The sequence below is a fragment of the Rhizoctonia solani genome, chromosome 10 (genome assembly GCF_016906535.1).
Source record: "Rhizoctonia solani chromosome 10, complete sequence".
Taxonomy (NCBI): domain Eukaryota; kingdom Fungi; phylum Basidiomycota; class Agaricomycetes; order Cantharellales; family Ceratobasidiaceae; genus Rhizoctonia; species Rhizoctonia solani.
In genome coordinates this window covers 1929305-1948659 of record NC_057379.1, presented here as the reverse complement: position 1 = coordinate 1948659, position 19355 = coordinate 1929305, and the positions used below count along the sequence as shown (strand labels likewise).

General features: G+C 46.0%; 4 protein-coding genes across 4 annotated transcripts; 1 reads left to right on the top strand and 3 right to left on the bottom strand.

The window, feature by feature from the left end:
- Nucleotides 1–1602: 1602 nt before the first annotated feature.
- RhiXN_08758 (cytochrome P450 family protein) lies at nucleotides 1603–2930 on the top strand (the record flags this gene model as incomplete). Its single annotated transcript, XM_043328574.1, has 7 exons — nucleotides 1603–1682; nucleotides 1742–2076; nucleotides 2128–2243; nucleotides 2304–2424; nucleotides 2491–2504; nucleotides 2564–2753; nucleotides 2815–2930. The coding sequence occupies 7 exons, from the start codon at nucleotides 1603–1605 to the stop codon at nucleotides 2928–2930; spliced, it is 972 nt and encodes a 323-aa protein (XP_043183959.1).
- A 994-nt stretch (nucleotides 2931–3924) lies between these two features.
- Nucleotides 3925–10703, bottom strand: RhiXN_08757 (uncharacterized protein; the record flags this gene model as incomplete). The annotated part of the gene is made up of 22 exons (XM_043328573.1): nucleotides 3925–4092; nucleotides 4141–4431; nucleotides 4483–4935; nucleotides 4992–5168; nucleotides 5218–5381; nucleotides 5430–5663; nucleotides 5716–5901; nucleotides 5952–6220; nucleotides 6282–6430; nucleotides 6483–6556; nucleotides 6614–6656; nucleotides 6706–6809; nucleotides 8921–9164; nucleotides 9223–9370; nucleotides 9421–9437; nucleotides 9503–9750; nucleotides 9809–9829; nucleotides 9887–10006; nucleotides 10057–10170; nucleotides 10227–10513; nucleotides 10572–10637; nucleotides 10690–10703. The coding sequence occupies 22 exons, from the start codon at nucleotides 10701–10703 to the stop codon at nucleotides 3925–3927; spliced, it is 3591 nt and encodes a 1196-aa protein (XP_043183958.1).
- A 2997-nt stretch (nucleotides 10704–13700) lies between these two features.
- Nucleotides 13701–15351, bottom strand: RhiXN_08756 (uncharacterized protein; the record flags this gene model as incomplete). The annotated part of the gene is made up of 10 exons (XM_043328572.1): nucleotides 13701–13866; nucleotides 13916–13932; nucleotides 13992–14239; nucleotides 14290–14310; nucleotides 14363–14482; nucleotides 14535–14648; nucleotides 14700–14983; nucleotides 15046–15102; nucleotides 15166–15216; nucleotides 15272–15351. 10 exons carry the CDS (start codon nucleotides 15349–15351, stop codon nucleotides 13701–13703), a joined length of 1158 nt encoding a protein of 385 aa, XP_043183957.1.
- Nucleotides 15352–15652: 301 nt separating this feature from the next.
- RhiXN_08755 (Zinc finger, PARP-type) lies at nucleotides 15653–19078 on the bottom strand (the record flags this gene model as incomplete). The annotated part of the gene is made up of 12 exons (XM_043328571.1): nucleotides 15653–15704; nucleotides 15768–15991; nucleotides 16049–16354; nucleotides 16962–17312; nucleotides 17490–17567; nucleotides 17935–18000; nucleotides 18078–18131; nucleotides 18357–18425; nucleotides 18566–18667; nucleotides 18720–18855; nucleotides 18911–18995; nucleotides 19045–19078. The coding sequence occupies 12 exons, from the start codon at nucleotides 19076–19078 to the stop codon at nucleotides 15653–15655; spliced, it is 1557 nt and encodes a 518-aa protein (XP_043183956.1).
- Between the last annotated feature and the right edge of the window lie 277 nt (nucleotides 19079–19355).

The window sequence follows — 19355 nt, the reverse complement described above, 5'->3', positions numbered from 1 at the left end:
TGGTACGGTCACGGGAGTGTGGTTAGCCCTGGACCATACAGCTAATATTATTCACGTATAAGCCTGCTATTTAACTTTCGAATTCGATTTGAAACGGACATTCTATGCTGTTGGATAGTGTAGGGTTCACTTCCGCAATATAATAATTTTATTTCTTTTCTTGTGCCCGTCATCGGTCGTGATACTTCTGCATACACTTATGTCCGGTAAATACAGAGCGACACAAATTAGTCGCATATAAGGATCCTGGGGACCCAGAAGAATCAATTCTATTATGGGCTGTTGCTGGTTCTCCATGTATAATTGGTCATACGCAAGGAATAGTACGATATAGGCGCATGCTAGCGCTGTTTGGGCGAGGACCGCGTTTCTCTTGCCTATTGATTACCAAAATATGCGGTGGCGCTCAGCTCGACTTTAAGGATACAAAGCACTGTAAACTATTGCAAACCGTGAAGATGATCTCAGTTCTAAGAACCAATTGAATTCCCGGACCACCTATGCTCTCTCCTATATAATTCCGGACCAGACTTCCTCAAGATACCTGCCCATGCGCAGCTTGACATCGTCATACATCCCAATATAATGCGCCCTACGGATCATCCGTGAGAACATTAGGGTCATAATGTAGCGATGACTTCGTCATAGATTACACGAATGGCTGGGCCTTTCCCAAAGGCACTTTTCCTATCTCTACCTAGATGTTCAATTGGGCGTGTTATGCACCCGGCCGGCAGAGTAGCTGAACGTCGGCATTGCTCGAACGCTGCTATTGTTATTGGAATATATCATGAATTTGATTGATCTAGCTTTGATAAATTATTGATAAAACTCATATCATACTCGAAGAATACCGATCACTCTAGATCTACAACGTCGATCACTTTTGAGCGACCTACGCTTATACTCTAACGAATACCTCATAGATATATCCTCAAATATATTTTCATGCACATAGCTTTGTGACATTTGGTGTGAGGGCATGTTGCGTAACATGCACAGTAAGGTCCTATGACTATGTACATTCCAACTCTTGAATTCGAAGCTGACAAGCTTCGAATTCTGACTGCTCACTCCGGCCTCCGACGTTGCATTTCAACTACTTATGGGGTCGGATGGAGAACGGATACTATGAATATTAATAGTTGACATGGTAGGACATCCCATCTGTCGGTATATAAACCCATCCCTAGAGCAAAAGGGTGGAACCATACAATATCTAAGCCAGTTTCTCACTACCATGTCCCGCATACAAGTAGCTTGGCCACAGTTATTTGGATATTGGGATGTGCCCATTGGCCTTTCTATTTCTATCTGCGGATTTTTAGGATTTTACACTGCTTTTATCGTCTATCACTATTTGTACAAGGGGTGGCTCAATAAAGCGTCCTTACCCCCTTCACCACCCAAGCATTGGTTCTGGGGCAACAGAGATTTTCTAAATCAGCCCTATCGGCATGTACTACTGGGAACAGACTACAAAGATCGGCTTGGTACGTGTTATCAGTTGACCTCCAGCAGATATCTGTGGATTAACGCCCACATGCAGGTAACATTATTAGTGCAGTGACACCAACGCATACAACTGTCTATGTTAATACTATGGAGCTCGCAACTGAACTTCTTGAGAAGCAGACGGCCGTGACCTCCGGACGCCCTCGTGACGTCATGGCTAATGAAATGTGAGTAATATTTCATTAGATGAGCGTGGCACAGTAGTTTCTCATCATCCGCACCCCAGCTTAGGATGGGGTACCTCTCCTGCATTCCGCAAACATGACGAGAAACACAAGAAAATGCGACGAATCATGGCATCAGCGCTCCATCCAGCGGCTGCGCGATCGTATGCCTCACAGCATTTGGACACCACTCTTCAGTTCCTTCGGGAAGTCGCCACAAACCCCGGATCCTTTATGGATGCAACTAATACAGCAGTTGGATCATTCATTATGCGTCTTGCGTACGGGTATATTTCGAAGGCGGGTAAGGACCCACTCATTGATATGGTACACGAGTCGTTCCGATATCTCGGAATTGCTACGTCAACTTACTTCCTTGTCAACGATTTCCCTGCGCGTAAGTACAGTCATAAGTTGTTCTTTTTGATGCAAATCGACTCGCATACAGTGCGGTACTTGCCGAAATGGTTCCCTGGAGCCCAGTTCCAAAGAATCGGCAAGGTAGGTCACGACATGCGAATTCGATATGCAAACGAAACTTTCAACATGGTCTTCGATCAATTGGTAAGACATACGTCTCAAACCTTCATTGAAAGGTGTAAATGTCCATGTGATTCTCTTTAGCGAAGGGGGCAGATCGAGAGATCTTCGTACGTCTCTGGCTTACTGGAATCTAAAGGAGGGGAGAATGCGAGCGAAGAAGATATATACTTGATTAAGTGGACTGCCGCATCCCTCTTCACCGGTATGTCGTTTAGTTGTATAATTACAGTGATATCCTTTCGCAAACATTGCACATCTAACCTACCAGCGGGTTCAACAACAGTAAGTCAAAAAAAGCAGGTTTAGTTCTCGTTTTAGCTAAACATTAATGTCTTTCACAGACTGCCAGCCTAGTGAACTCTTTCTTCTTGGTGGTCTCTTTGTATCCTGAATGTGCTAAGAAGGCTCAGGCTGAAATTGATAGCGTGGTCGGGCGCGACCGTATTCCCACTCTGCAAGATAGAGGTTTACTGCCATACACAGATGCCTTGGTGCAGGAAGTAATGAGGATGTGTCCTCCGGTTCCTTTAGGTATATACGCGTGTACAAAATGATTCGTGAGAGATATGATGAGCTGACTACCTATCTCAAGGGCTAGCTCATCTTTCCACCGAAGACATTGAATTTCATGGATACCGTATTCCAAAGGGAACAACTATCAATCCAAATATTTGGCAAGCTGACTCTTTCCAGGCTCAAGGGCTTTAAGCTGACTAGATAATTACTTTCCTCTGGCAGGGCAATTCTTCGTGACCCCAACCACTTCTCGTCGCCACATATATTCAACCCCAATCGGTTTCTTGGACCTAATCCAGAGCCTGACCCACGCAAATACATCTTTGGATTTGGCAGACGAGTGTGCCCGGGATCGCATGTTGCAAATAATGGTTCATGGATACTATGTGCAGGATTATTATGGATGTTCGATATCCAGCCAAGTTCTCAGTTGGAAGCACAAGTAGCAAGCATTGGAGGTAGGGAATCGAAGAGACTATATGAGTTGACTGAGCCCCATGGGTTATTGTAAGTACTATCCGTCATGAACGGATCCTATGCGTCTCACCTGTCCGGGACAGTGGTGATGCACTACCGTTTTCCTGCAAGATTACTTTCCGCGATCAGAACTCGGCATCGATCCTGGAGAATTGTACTTAATTGTAATTTCAGTGCCAGCTTGCTTTCCCATGTATAAAAATAGTGCAAAATCTTATGAATGTGAAAAAAAATCTGGTGGTAAAAGTTGCCATATGCATATATGGCGTTATTCAAGAAATTGCTCATGAGTAACACTATGGTGTGATAAGATCCTGAAAATCAGTATATCAGTAAATGACATCTTTTTTCAGTATAATTTGGTCTGAAAACTACAACGTCAGTATGCTTTCCTCAGTACGAAACAGACCAAGAGAGGATTGATATTTAAAGTTAGTATATATTGGTCTTGATTTCAGTTCAATTCCTACTTAAGTATACATTCTTATTTTCAGTATTTTAACCTTGTGCGGTGTAAGCAGCAAAGTTTCTGAATTGTTTACTGAGACCCAGTATTTTGTATGGTTAATAATTAATTAAAGCACGAACGATATAGACGAATGCTTTGCTACCTCATATTCACATTCGGTAACGTTTCCCAGCTAGCTTAAGTTCGCTCGCGTAGGACAAGCGCAGACGATACACCGATTCCCAAAAAGGTTTAAATACATCAAAAATCCCAACCCTCGGGTTTGAATGTACGCCCATAGTTGAGGTATCCCTGCATAATTGATAAGACACCTTCGGGGAGGCCCATACTCATGAGCGTGTATGAGACTTTTGCATGGCCGTGTGTCTGGCCGAGTTTGAATAAATGTTGTGCGACTGCCGTAGGGTACTGGAAGAGCCATCAGAAGAGGGTATCGTAATGGTAAACTATACTTACGGTGCTTTCCATATACCACCGCCATTGATAACATGCAATTCTGAACGCCGCATTCAGCCCTCGTTGCAAATCACCTTCGTCAGCGTATATTTCTAAAAGGCGCATCCAAGCCTTGGCGCTAAACTTTTGCTCGAGACATCGGGTATAAGCTTCCTTGGCATCCTCCTTGTGATGAAGTCGTGCGCCCAAGTCACCTAGAATCTCCCACTCGGTACCAGTCTTTTTATATGCGACTCGCTGGGTCTTGAAATGTGCAACTTCGGCACGGAAGATAGTCCAAATCCGAAGGTCCTATGCGAATTCTCAGTGTGATATAGGTGATGATATGCCTGGATGACTTACCTCGTACAGTACCATGAATAAATTATCTAACCATCTTTCACACAGTCGCTTTGTGCTGAACGACATGGTCTCATCTGGCTTAGGAGGTACCGATCCCGGTTCATTCAAAGCCCCGTTTTCCTTGTGCTCCGCTTCTTCAGTCGAGACCGTGATAGAAACGGGCTTTTCCAACCCTTCGGCCGCACCCGAAAATCCTGATGCTTCTTTCTCTTCCCCAGCACCTTCATCATTATGTTCCGAAACCTTGATAGTGGGTACGCCATTTGCTTGGCTTTCATCTTCCTCATGTGTAACCTTGATAGTTGGAACAGCGAACTCAACCTCGTCCGTGCTCAGGTTGCTCAGCGCACCGGGAGAGGGTGAGCGGCGCATTCCTCGCGTTGAAGCATTGTCGTCTGCGGGCCGGCCATGAGTGATCGTCCCATCTTCATGTATGATTGGTTCCCCATTTTGCTAGAAGATGGTGGGCAGTAGTAACAACAAATGTATGGTGGTTGGTTAGCTCATACCTCTGCATTACGCATCTTGACGCTTCGATACTCTTCTTCCATAACGAATACTGCGCTTCGTTTTCGTAAAAGTTCGTCCCATCCTACCTCAGAAGCAAGGCGAGTTAGCAAGGCATACGCCTTTGCAAATGTACCGCGTAATGACGGCGCTGGGAGACGTAAAAGGGCAATGTCTGCCTGGACGGGGTTTCAAAATCAATTCACACCCATTGAAGAATCAGCGCACTTCATTGTCTCTCGCACTATCCTCGTCCAAGATTCCGCTATCCTTGATAAACTCTCTAACTGGCAGATGGGTTCTCGCAGGGGTTGGCATCCGGTGCAGGTCTCGCTCGTTGTAGGTGAACATCGGGCACGAATTTAGTGTCAGAAGAGCAGATTCGTATTGGCCTGGAGAGTAATTAGTAGCCAGACATGATTAAATATGAGCCATCCTACCGTTCTCAATATAACATTCAGTAAGCTTAGCCCAAGTGAGAAACTCACTGGGCGCCACATTGACCGCCTGTCTGGCCAAAGCTACTGCCCAGTCTTTTTTACCTTTGCTACGGACTAGATCACATTGAACATGAAGGAGTGTATATGAGGGCGGGGTGCTTATGCTAGCACGAGGATCGGGTCGTGAGGATGCGAGGGCGGCCGAGAGGGTCTGGAGAGCTTTGATTTCTTCATCTGGTACTAGTGTCAGGTAGTGAAAATATTGAAACAAATTAGCAACACTTACTCATCCCGATGTAGCTAGTCGCCAACAAACTTGCGACCTCGGGTTCACGAACGTACATCCTCTCAAAGAAATTCACCGCGGGAGCATATCGCCCTGCCGCCCCAAAATATTTTAAAATTCCGCTTGTAAGATGGTTAGAGACGGGTGACGCGACCTGAATCTCCGGGTCAGACCCCAGCTGCCATCCTACCCTAACCTAAGCAATTTACGCAACGATATTACACGTCTCCACCAACCTTTGTGGAATAGGGCCTCGGAGGTTTGCAGGAATCTGGCCTCGCCTTCTGGAGTTGTAATAGGATCCAGCTTTCTGTATCCTGCGAGTCGATAGTTGGGATCGTCGGCATAGTGGATTGCTCGGAGTAGAGCGGAGAGGTACGTCTCTTGCCAGATAGCAGGTGTAGCTTCGTGTCGATCACCACGAAGATCAATACAATAGGCTTGGACACCGCCAGGGATTTTTACGTCTACCCGGACATCAAGTCGGGAGAAGGCGTTATAGCAGCTATCACAATTGGAAACACGCGAGATTAATTTGGGGTGAGCTGATGAAGTGATTGACTGACCAGTAGGACCCAACGCGAAGCTTCCATGATGTGCCCTTTGCAAACCAGCCAGAGTCTTGTTCAAGAGAGTATGTCAGAGAGTTTAAGTAAGCTGCAAGTGATGCTGATGAGGAGGCATCCACCCCAGAAACATAGTGGTAGGATCCTATCTGTGGACGTGGAGATTTAGTTATAAATAATCGAACCTATTATGGTACGTACATCTCTCTGACCGGCTCGTCCCGTGGTCTTAACCACATGGCAGAGGTCTGGTGGACCCAACTCTCTAAATGATGCTAGCCCAGGCTGGTGTCAACAGCGATATAGGACCTCCTCGTCCGAATCTCTCGTACCTAGGGTTTCTGTTCGTGCGCTAACACATTCCGCAATTTCAACCTGTCATCATACAATTTAGTACAAATACAGTACAAGGACAGAAGCTTACCTCAAAGAACTCAGGTATGTCCCTGAACGCGTCCATCGCAGGTGGTGGGCAGAGATTTGGTGGTGACGATCGTCCGGCGCTAATCACAGGGGCTGTGCTAATCTCTACCTTGGACTTGAGTCACGCGCAACCTTATGGTACACAATAAACCTCGGCCTGAACATCAACGAACAATGCGAACTTGCATTCAAATAAGTTAATAATTCTTGACAATCACGTGTAACACCCCTGATTGAGCAAATCCTGATAGCTAGTTTGACCTATGTCCAATAAAAACTCAACCTGATGAATGAAAAGGCTACGTAATTATCAGCGAACGTTCCAACTATCACTCATTTTTTCAAGCTTATCGGACAAAAGTAGCTACAATCTCAATATTACAGCTGGCAAGAACCAAAATAGGTACCTAAGCCTCTCCAATCGACAGCATTCATATGCATTATTCCACCACTCGCGTACATACTAGTACTGCGCACCGACCCTCGGTGATCCAAATGGCACTAAAGCAAGGGCACCATGAACTCCCATCTAAGCCATCCCAAGCTATCCAGTCTATCTCAAGGCTATATTAGTAACCTAACAGATCCCTTTTATACCCCGAAAAGCCTCCTGGGACATGATTTGGGTGGTTCAGCCCACGGGTGAGCATCTACTGAGGTTCGACCAATGGACGTGGACGTGGGCGTGGTCGTGGTTGCAAAGCTACGATTCCGAGGACAGCAAAGCCGATCGGAGTCGCTTGGCTTAAGCTCTTTAAAAGGTCCAAGCATCTTGGTTTATCAATCGCAAAGCCTCCAAAGCCCCAACTACCTTCTCTCACTTCTGGTAGTTTGCGCTATAGTGTGTACCAGTACATATATAGAGCCATACCAACTCAAGCAGAATACACATAATTCGAAAATACATCAACACGAGGAAAGATTTTAGAGGTTCCCACCTCGTTCCCACGAACCCCCACGCGATCTGAACCTGAAACGCACCGATCAATACTCACTAAACATTCCTCCTTATGGCGCTTGTGCTCGTTTATGTAATGGATAGCAAACTGGTAAATTTAGGGGTCACGCGAGGTCGTTGGAGATTGATCTGAACTGGTTCATCTCAGACCTCTAGCTATCTATCGCTATGATACCTTAGCCTTTTAGCCTACGCCGGACACTCTCAAAAAGTCCTACTTCAATTCAATCCGGTACTAGCTGGCTGGACCCATACCTCGCACTCGTCCCTCGTTTTTTGAAACCCTTCGTTCTGGGCTGTCCCAGTTTTCCGATGTTCTTCCCATTTTACCTTGAGCATCCATACCTAGAACGGCCTGGACTTTCTCTGCGCTCTCTGCCAGTGTACTGGCGCCTCATAGTTGAACTAGGCTGAGTGAAGAGTTTCATCCTCCTTATTTGGTCAAACGATATCTTTAAACATAAACTCTGACGTCATCTCACTTCATGTGTCGTGCGAAATGAATTCGATCTCCAGTTGAGCGTTTTGCACGACCCCACAAATTACTTGTGATCGCCTCACCTCTCTCTGAAATTCCTTTTGACTCATTACTCTAATGATTGGGGCATTGGATGGGATCTCCGAGTCCGAGAAACGTTTCTTTCAAGAAAAGGACTCCAACCTTTTACCTATTGGATGCTTAGACTTAAAACACTCTCCCATCTTCCAACTCAATATCGTTGATCCTTCTAGCTCATCTGAAGACATTGGGATTACGTATATGCAAACAAAATGCCTCACTGAGATTACAAATGATAGGGGCTGGGTCAGCGCTTAGATGTCTCAGGTTCTGGATTTGCTGCATATGTCGTCTTTGGGAAACATCGATACTTGGGGTCGAAATCGCTCCCGGCATCCAGATATTGGTACTGGGTGTGTTTAGAGATTCGGCTTGACGTTTACCATTAGATCAAGTCTGTTTCGTATAAGGTTAGCGGAGCCAGTGAAGTAATTCATTTAAATGCAGTATTTTGGCAGGGCGTCTTTGACTTTCACGCGATTAGCCTCACGGTGGGTCGCGACTAATCCAACCGAATGCGTTCATAGTAATACTAACTGAAACATAATGCGTGAAATTAAAGCCATTATATATTAGTCTATATGATGTGCGAAAGCCATATGATACGCCATGGTCAGGGTAGCATATACGCATGTATTCCTCCAACATGCTCGTACGCCTCGAGCTATATTCCACGCCTAAGCATCTCGTAATACCTACTGACTGAAAAGTACCCTCTGCCATAAAGGTAGGTCATGGCTACCAATGCTGGAACCAGCATATCCTTCCAGCCGATGTTTAGCACGGGGAATAAGACTTGAGCGATATCCTTTGAAATCCCCCAAAATCCCGAGAGGAAAAGAAGTAAAATCGACCATCCTATCAATGCCCAAGGAGCGCCATGTTTGAGCGCCATCCCCTGGAGCCCGGTGATGGCGTGTTCATTTAGCTGAATATAATTTGCCTATAGAAATGTAAAAGCGAAGTGAGCACGTTTCCGGAAGGTCACCGACACCACCTACAGCATCTATTGCACATCCACCGAGGCTGCGGAACCTTCCAAATATCGAGGTTGCGTAACATCCACCGCTAATGGCTAGCAGCAGGGCTACAGCGGCTGATAAACGAATCTCCAATAACGAAGTGGATCCTAAAAGTGTAATGCTAGCACTATACACACTTTTAGTAATACTATCACGATGTACGTAGTTAATGCTCACATAATCATTATACCTGACTGATGGTGGAAACAGGGGAGGACTTGAGTGCCAATCTTTCCGGGTATTGCCAAATGAGGCTTACCGCGATCATTCCATACAGTAACTCTTCCACCATTTCCTTGCTTAATTTCCTCCATTCTCGCGTGTAAGTGACCCGATCCACCCAAATTGCATTCCACCGGGATAGATATAAGTTTGGGATGCCAAACATGAGAAGTGACCAAATGATGAAATAAAAAGTCTTTGGGGGAGCCTTCTGTCCGTTTACGACTACGTTTCGATCAGTTCTTGAGTTGTGGTCTCCAAACAAATTTATAGCACGACTCTGAGCTTTAACCTGTCGTTAGTATCTTTCAAGCTTCCGGATTACACAGATAAATTTGCTTACTGATTAAGCTCTGCAGACGGGCTGTCCACAAATTCCAAACGTGAGCTAACAATCAACGTTCGTGAGAGTTGTACTGACCCAGACACCAATTAATGTCAATCAGATCGCCATTACTGAGCACTTGAGCTAACGCCCTTGAATACATTTCACATTCGCCTTGATCAAAGGGTGAAACGGAGCCGCTCGAAGATGATGCATCTGTAACAATCTGTTACAGCTACACTTAAAATGAGATTGGAAGAACTGACCTATTGAAAAGGTTCCCAGAGTTGCAAGCAGTTTCTTCGCATTACGTCTCAAGTCCCTATGAGGAGGTGGCATGTACTCGTAATGTACCCAAAATTGCTCAGACAGAAGAAGTTCTGTGTCTTGTTAGCCTCGAGTAATTCGGCTAGTACTGTTGCTGTCATATACTCACGTAAGTGGTTTGAGCTGCGTGCTTTCGGCAACCCCAATGTGGTGGTCGAGACCTCACGAAGCCAGAAAACAGTTTCAGAACTATGATCGACGAGATAATAGTTGCAAGTGCCACCCCCTTCCCTAGTTTCAGGGACCTTTAGAACAATGTCGTAGTCACTCTTGTTGGATCCTTGTAAAGCGGATAGGATCTCTTGAGCACATTGGCCAATCCTCCTGAGGACATGTTCCTTGGTAATGTCGGACTCAGTGAAAACGTTCAAGTCGGGGATCCAATAGTAAGGTCGCCTGAAGGAAACGATTAACATATGGCTCTGAAACTCCAGGAATCCCAGCCAATACTGACCCTTCGGTAGGACTACAGTAGCGCTTCCACTCAGGGTGCGTACTTTGCCCCATCTGTGCTTGGCAACTATGAGAAAAAGTTGAGTAGTACCCACCGGATTTCTGGAGTGGAAGCTTACCTCTGTTGGTCCATTAAACTATTGGGAACGATGGAAACAAACGAAGCTGCTCTGGAAATTTCGCAGCATGCTTGCATCATTTTCATACGAGCTTTCAAGATAGGGTCGTGCTTACGGCTCTATATCTTCATATCTTTGGGAGTCACTCGGCAGTCGTTCGACCAGTTCGATGGGGGAAGTGATCTCTTGAACCATTGTTGCGAACGTCGGCGGGTGTATGTTTTTGCGTCGAGGTAGTTAAGAATCTCACGTTTGACTTCTGCTCAGTATATGTAGTGCTTGATTGGCGTTGCAGCTCAAGGCTATGTGCGCGAGATGAGAAGGCTCCCTAAAGCCCATCAGAGTGATGGTTTCTGAATTGGTGCAGATTGGCGGCACTGAAATTTACCAGCGTCGTGGTCCGTAATATGAGCGTAGTGGCAACACTCTATTAGCTCTCACTAGCTTAGTCTGTCCGCTAGCTGGAGCTGCAGTGTGGCAACCGCGTTCTTAGAAACATGTCTGAGATTTAGAACACCGGACATCTACAAAATAGTTGCTTAATAGCTGTACTGAACTAGAAACAAATAGCGTGGCCAACGCCACCCATTACCATAGTAGCTTCCTACTTCACCTGGTGAGTTAACTGCCTATGGAAAGTTCATTCAATCAAAGTCTTAGCCTGATGAGTGGCAGGGTCGTCGGACCTTAAGCTGAAGACGCTGGCGAGTTCAATCGTCACTCAAATTGGGGCGAATCTATATACAATCAGCCCCGCCTTATAAGGCGCGGGGTACAAGCATGTATATACACTCTGTGAGTCTACCCAGTCCCCTCTCAATGTCCGTTCATTCGTTCGGTGGTGGTGGCAGCTCTAGGCGCCGGGTAGCCGTTACCTAACACAAAGGAGCCATTGGGATCATAAGCATGAACTATAGCTATGAGAGTTTGCTCAGTATTGGAATGATGTTGATCATACCTTGTGTAATCATGTACCAAGGACGCATGCGCATGACATGTACTAAGACTAGATCATCAACTGAGGCTGGGCATTTCACGCATGCTCTTTTAGTGGCTAAGACTATTTCTCCGCGGTTGGTATTGCTCTCCGTGGCTATATTTTCACGTCAGTTCGAGGTACTGCCGTCTATTGTGTAGTGCACAGCTCGATTGGAATATATCCCTGATCCATGGGAGACTATTGGGCGAGAAGGGAGGGGTAAACCCTTATTTATACATGAGGCATATCAACGGCGATGTTCAAGTTGTTTGCATAACGCTAAAAGGGTGTGGTGCTTCTCTTGATAATTATCGCTTCTTGCGTAAATGTGGTGCTGCTCGAACCTGTTGTTAGAAGCAGGCGCTAGCATACTCAAATATTCTCATGTTTCCTCGTTGAGTGGCTCATTAGAAAAAGTGGCACCCCCCTTCCGTAAAAAACCGCCAACTCTGTCCAACACTCTTGAACCCTTCACGAGTGGATGAGTCCGCATCAGTAATATCATTTTTAAAGGAATACTACAGATTATTGTAGCTTAAGCTTAACCACAAGCGCTCACTCAAAGAATGCCTGTAGGCCTTTATCACAACGAAGCAGGGGACAAATAAGGAACCCCAACACACTCGGTTATGGTTTAAGATGAACGGCAAAAGTAATCAGAAAAATGCCTGGATCCTTTTTACTTTACCATTATGTTACACATATATTAATCTCAATGGGCGCATGTAATGGATAATCAAAGGTGAACTTATGAGGAAAGCGTTGATGCGTATGGAGAAGAGGCATATGACATGCGACGGGTGACGCATATATGATGGGAATAACGTACCAACGAACCCCAGCACACGCTCGCAATTTGATAAAAATTACAAAAGTCGCATGATAAACTCTATTTGAACTGTCATCTAGCTGATGCATAGGTACTATATAATATGGGTACTGGGAAACCGTATCGGGAAGTACTATCTTGTAAACTAAATTCCAGCAAAAGGCGCACAGCCTGTCAGCATCCTGTCATCCCACAGAGTTGTCTAAGGGACTGCATAAGTAAATCTGATACAATCAGCGTGCTATGGAATCGGAAAGTAGAGCATAGGGCTATCTGTATCTGTAACTCACTAAAATCTCCGAAATATGTAGCTCAAATTATTTCGCCTGTGTTCCCCTGCGTGTGTACGTGAAAAAGGCCCCCAAAGCCACGCAATATTAGCAGAAAATTAGTTAGATTATGCAGTAAATAGCATCTTGGGCTTTGTCAACTGCGGGGCATATTAGTATTCAGTGGACATCCTTGGGCCTGGATCTAATATACATGCCCAGTCTGAGTCCATGAATCCGAACTCTGTGGAGGTTCGGGGACAGGGTGCTCGAGGGTCGTGCACCTTTTTGTTAGTCAAATCTAGTCTATAAGGTAGCGTTCTTCGGTTTTTTGCTTAGTAAGACTAAATGACAGTTCTAATAGTACTGAAAGCGATGATTTTTTAGGCGTCGCATTGAATTTCAGCATCTTGCCCGCAAGTCTTAACTCGTAGCACGAGCCGCAACAGTTATGCTCAAAGTCTGTTATGTTTCTTACTTCTTAGCTTTCTGAATAGCATACTCAATCCGTGCACGTTGGTGAATCTGCAAACCTAAATACTAATCTAACAAGAAATACAACTCTATCACAGTTACATATAAGGAAGTTCAATGCGAGGCTCAAAATATACCACGCCTCTGTACGGTCAAGTTCTACATAGAGCATATAGCCTAGCGACCGAGATATACCCTCGTCCATATAAATAAGTCATAATTACCAGAATAGGAACTATCATATCCTTCCCGCTTACTTGAAAAGCGGGGTAAAGAATTACAATGATATTCTTCATAATCTCCCACAGCCCCGAGACAAACAGGAATGCTCCGGACCATACGATCAGCGCCCATGGTATGCTGTGCTCTAGCGCCATGGTCTGAAGCCCCGTGTTAATGTGTTCATTTATTTGAATGTAGTTAGCCTAAAGAGATACTTGGGTGAATATATGCGGAGGGATTATACTGCTCCACTTACAGCATCGGCCGCACACCCTCCGAGTGTGCGAAGCTTTGAGAATAATGAAGCTGCGTAGAACCCGCTAGTTATCGCGAAGATCATCGCAACTGTAGCCAATACACGAATAGCAGTTGAAGAAGTCAATCCTTGGAGTGTAACACTGGCACTGGATATTTCATGAGCTCGTGTCACAAGAGCGGAGGTTGGGTACTTACAGGATCATTACACCCGACTAGAGCAGGAGACAACCCGTTACTATCAATAGAAAAGCAAGTGTACAACATTACTTACAGCGATCAAGCCGTATAACAATTCTTCCATCACGTCTTTCGTCAATTTTCTCCATTCACGTGTGTATGTTACCCTATCTACCCATATAGCATTCCACCGTGCCAGGTATATACTTGGGATGTTGAACATTAGAATAGACCAAAGCATGAAGACCATGGTTTCTGGAGGAGATTTCTGTCCATTAACCACTACATTCCTGTCAGTTCGTGCATTGGGTTCCCCAAACAGATTTATGATACGGCTTTGGGCTTTAGTGCATCATTAGAAATGTTGAGTTCTGTCAAACTGGCATACTTACTGATTAAACTGTGAAGCCGACCTGAAAAAAAGCCTTTTAGTTGGGAAGCTAACCTTTTGAATACGTCACTAACCAAGACACCAGTTAATTTCGATATGGCCACCATTATTGAGCGCCTGGAGCAGCGCCCTTGAGTACAATTCGCACTCCTCTTGCTGGAAAGGCGAAACAGAACCAGTGGACGATAGTGTATCTGCCTTGCCCGGTTATCCCCAAACACAAAAAAAGGGGGTTTGAGGGCTCACCTATTGAGAGAACCCCGAGAGTAGCAAGTAGATTTTCTGCATTCTGACGAAAGTCTTTGTGGGGAGGGGGCATATATTCGCAATGAACCCAGAACTGCTCCGACAAGAGAAGTTCTGGATTATATTGGTTAAGGGGGTAGTCGCTGTGAAGGCTGCTTAACTTACTAAGATGATTGGAACTTCGAATGTCGGGCATCCCTAGGGTTGTAGTTGGGAGGTCCCTGAGCCAAGAAATCTCTTTTGCAGCATAATCAACCAAGTAATAGTTGCAAGACCCCATTCCTTCGTCCCCGGAAACATTTAAAACAACATCGTAGTCCCTCTTGGTGAACCGACTCGCTAAAGGCGCGATTATTTGATTCCATTGCATGACTCGGTTGAGAACGTGCCCTTCTGTTATGTTCGATTCGGTAAGTATTCTGAGAAGGGGATTCCGGTAATAGGGGCGTCTAGAATTGAGTTCGAGTTTAAATCTAACTGAAACACATGAGGAAACAACGAGTAGATTTACCCTTCAGCTGGATTGCAAAAACGTTGCCAACCGTCAGGTAACTCTACTTCCACCGTGCTGAGATAATCAAACAAGAGTATCAATAAGAACTCGTGGTGGTGAAAGCGGTTAGTTGCGCACCTTTGCTCATTCAGAAATGTACTGCGAATAACCATGGGCGACGAGGAGCCTCTGAAATGGCCCGTATGAGTATCGCTTGCGCTCGCTCAGGCGCTGGTAAACTCACGGTTCCTGGTCGTCGTATCGCTGAGTGGTGCTTGGAAGCTGCTCCTTGAGTCGGTGGGCTGACATGAACGCTTGAACCATACTCATTGAGATGATGGGGCCAGAAGATTGCTTGGCTAAGATGTATAACGTGTGTGTGCGCCTTGAGTCTGCAATATATATCTACTTGGTTGTGGCAGCGCGCCTTTATAAGTAGAAATACCCGGATACCGGTGCAATCTCAAAGGAAAAGTGATTGGCGTGTCAAACTCAGGATGGCTTAGATTCGTGTGCATTGGGATATACTCGGATCAGCATTGCCATGTAAATCAGTGACAGGTGAGATTCTAAGACTCAGAAAAAAAAGAGAAGGGCTATAGCCACACAGAAGCTCATTCATCATCTATTCATCATCCTCATGGTCCTCGCCGATGGCAGTAGGGCGCCCCACATTGCTTTAAACGAGAATGGGTGATCCATGAGCATTATGATTTGTGACAATAACGGACAGCACTCACGATGCGCTCTTCGTTGATTTGGCGGTTTTACTGCGACTAGCAGGTTTGGCACGGCTCGAGGGCTTGCGTTTGGAGGTTGCTGGCGTTTCCTCTTCTTCGTCAACATCCATCTTCTCCTCGGAAGACTCAAGACCGGCAGTCTTCTTTCCCCGAGCCTTGGAAGCCGGAGCTTTTTTCACCGTAGACTCGGCTGCATCGCCTATTGCAGGGGCCGCCGGGTCATTCTGTTTTGCTCGAGATGAGACACGCGAATTGCCTTTGTTGGATGTCGGAGCGCCCACCTCCGCTTCCGTCGCCTCTTCCTTGTCGGCTCCGGAGTTTCCAGCCTCAGCCGCTGCGGCTTTGGCAACTTCCTTTGCCTTTTTGGCTTTGGAAGCTGGAACAACCTCCGGTTCAGCTAATTCATCAACCGGTTCCGTTTTGCCTTTACCGCTCTTCTTGGTGGATGTAGGCTTCGCCTTGCTCGAGGTAGGTTTAGGTTTCGCGTTCGTGCTTTCGTCCTCGGCGGAATTGGCTTGCTCGGCGGGCACTTCACGCCTTTTGGAAGTAGGTTCTTTGGCTTTCGAAGTGGGTTTCTTCGCCTCTACCTGTGTGGAAATCTATTAGCATGTATGGCCCAATACTGTCCTAACGGTGAGACCACGCAGAGAAATGTACAAGATCGTGAAGCTAAAGGATGGGCAGAAACTCCGGCGTGCCTATCAATGATAGGAGGATGGGCGAATTACGCGTCTTTTTGGACAGGCGCTATGGAAGAGAGATTTCTGATGACGGATTTTGCAGCAGCCAGGGAAATAAGATAAAATATAACAGAGGGAGTAGAAGTATGATTGAAATGGTGGGCGCATGTTCACAGCATAGCTGATGATACATATTGGGTGAGCACGTGGCGGCCGCAGGTGTGATATCAATATAATGAAGCCCATCAATGCATCATTTGGGGGACGAGCGAGAACAGAATTTAGCCCAGTAGAGACTGACTCGGGGGTGGGGGGTGGCTCAGAGTACACCAAGAGGGTTGGCTGGGTGAACAGGAAGAGCAAGAGCGGAGAATATAATAGTTTTCGTGGAACGTGTTGCGAAATTCGAATGAAAAATGGACCAAAGATAGGAGGCTTGACGGCCAATCGATTAAGGCCCAAGTGGGAGGAGAGGGGGGGAACTAATAATGTAATCACTCGAACAGACGCTCACCTTTGCCTCCTCATCTGTACCACTCAACTCTTCGTCATCAGGTAACTGAATCTCCTCCCCAGACTCGTTGTCCGTGATTTGAGTCTTCTTGCCCTTGCCCCGTCCTTTCGTGGCGGTCTTGGACTTTGAGTCAGCCTTTGCTTTAGAATCAGCTTTCCCTTTGCCCTTGTTGGTGGCGGACTTGGGCTTGAGTTCTTCGTCATCGGTTTTCTCGCCTTTCTTGGACTTAGATGCAGTGGCCTTCTTGCCTCTAGCAGGCTTGGACACCTCAGGTTCGGGTTCCTCATCGGTAGCGGAGATCTCATCTTCTTCGGGCAAAGGGATTTCTTCAGCAGAATCCTCCCCGTCAGTCTAGATATGAAGAATTAGCTGTGCATTCGAAGGATGATAACGCCAGCTGAAGAAACATCGAGGTGGAATTCAAGGCAAAGCAAGCCGACTGGCGATTTTATATGCCATCAATACAAGAATCCGTGAGATTCACGCGGGTTTCGCTTTGGTGGAAATAAGCAAAAGTCTATAACCAACCTGGGGCTTGGTACCCTTCTTTTTCGCGCTAGACTTCTTGGAAGGCTTTTCTTTGGTAGCTGTCTCAGATGCAGAAGCCTACAGAAGGTAGATCAGTTAGCCATATCAGAGCTGCGGTATATATATCGAGCTTCACAGAGCAGTGGGGTATTCATATGCTCGAAAGTGAAAGGTTTGCAAATAACGACAAATCTATCCATCACGATCAAGAAACTCGGCTAAGTGCCGCTCGATTCACTTTATCCAGGCATACCCAGAGGTGGACCTAGGCTCAATAAAGCCATGCGAGCCGGTTGGCGCGAATCAGGAATAGAAGCAGAGCAAATCGCGAAAAATCGAGGTGCCAACGGAGCAAGGTGGCTAACAGGTGCAATGCAATGACTAAAGCCATATGCATCTAACCCGACGGAATCGAAAAGGTGGATTTTTCAAGTCAAGAACGTACTTTTTTCGCAGGAGCGCGTTTCTTGGGTTTCTCTTCTGTTTCTTCCTCTGCTTCCTCTTTCGCGGTCTAGCATACCACACCGAGTCAGTCGCAAGATCCCCGGAAGGCTATGATCACCAAAAAGAAAAATTGGGGAAACTCACCGCCTTCTTAGCAGGCGCACGCTTGCCTTTTGACTCGGTAGTTGCGTCATTATCCTACGGAAGGTTACCATATAAGTATTATTCGGCATCATAATGATTCAAGAATGCGAATGAAATTAGTATGATGATTTGCGCCCAGATGAAATCGGCGTGGGAAGGATAAGGAACCGGGCAAGATCGGTTCGAGGTCGCACAACCCCAGGATAACCGGTGATGAAGGAAGCCCGGGATGGTTTATCCCCGAGAGATAGAATTCTAGTTGGGGACGGAGGTGCTCACCTTGGCTTTTGCCGGTGCCCTTTTCTTTTTCGGCTTGTCCTCTTCCTGTTCCTCAGCGTTATCGGCATCCTAATTTTGCGTCGTCGATCGAGAGGCAGTGATGATCACACATAGAAATGAGCACCAAAAACCCACGGGGAGTGCGAATGGGCCGAACGTTGTTGGTTACGTCAGTCAAGGTGCAAGGTATACAAGCATAAAGAACGAACCTTTTTGCGTTTATTCGTTTTCTTCTTTGAGCCGCTGTCGCCCGCCTCGTCCTCTTCTTTGCGTGCGGTCGCAGGGATATCTTCGTCGGCAACATGTCCATCCTGAATTGGACTTTCAGACATGAGACAACCTAAAGTCATATCCAAGACTCACTGCCCAAGCCTTGCGTACACGATCCTTGTCTTCGTCTTTCAATTCGTCAAAGCCATCAAGCTCATCGGCGTTGTCAAACTGATTCTTGAAGTTAGAGAGGATGCGTGCAGTCGTGCAACCCCAGTGACGCCATTTACTAGATCATGATGTGTTGAGTAGGAGAAAATAGACCGGAGAGTCAATTGACTTACAAACTTTTATTCCCGTTGTAGTCTAGCAATGTACCTAATCTCAATTCGCCCTTGCTAATCGTATTTCCAGAGCATGGTTTGGGACCTATCCTCATTTTCAGATAAGCGACTATCTCTGGATATTCATTTTTTACTTGCCTGAACATTTGGCACGGTTGCTCGAGGCATACTCTAGTCTGTAACCGGTTTGCTTTTTAGTGCCTTCGTCGTCAGACATATTGAAGCGGGAATTATAAGAGACTGAAGTGGTGGCAAACAACAAGCGGTACGCGTTAAGATCACGTGCCCGAGTCCTTATCAGGCACGCTCCACGCCCATTGACTTCATCTAATCCTCATATCGAGACCATTGCTGTTCGACACACTCAGCATCTGGTCCTCCAAGACAACCATATAAATCAAACCCCACGTAACTTCGAATCTACCAGATATGAACTTTTTCTGTT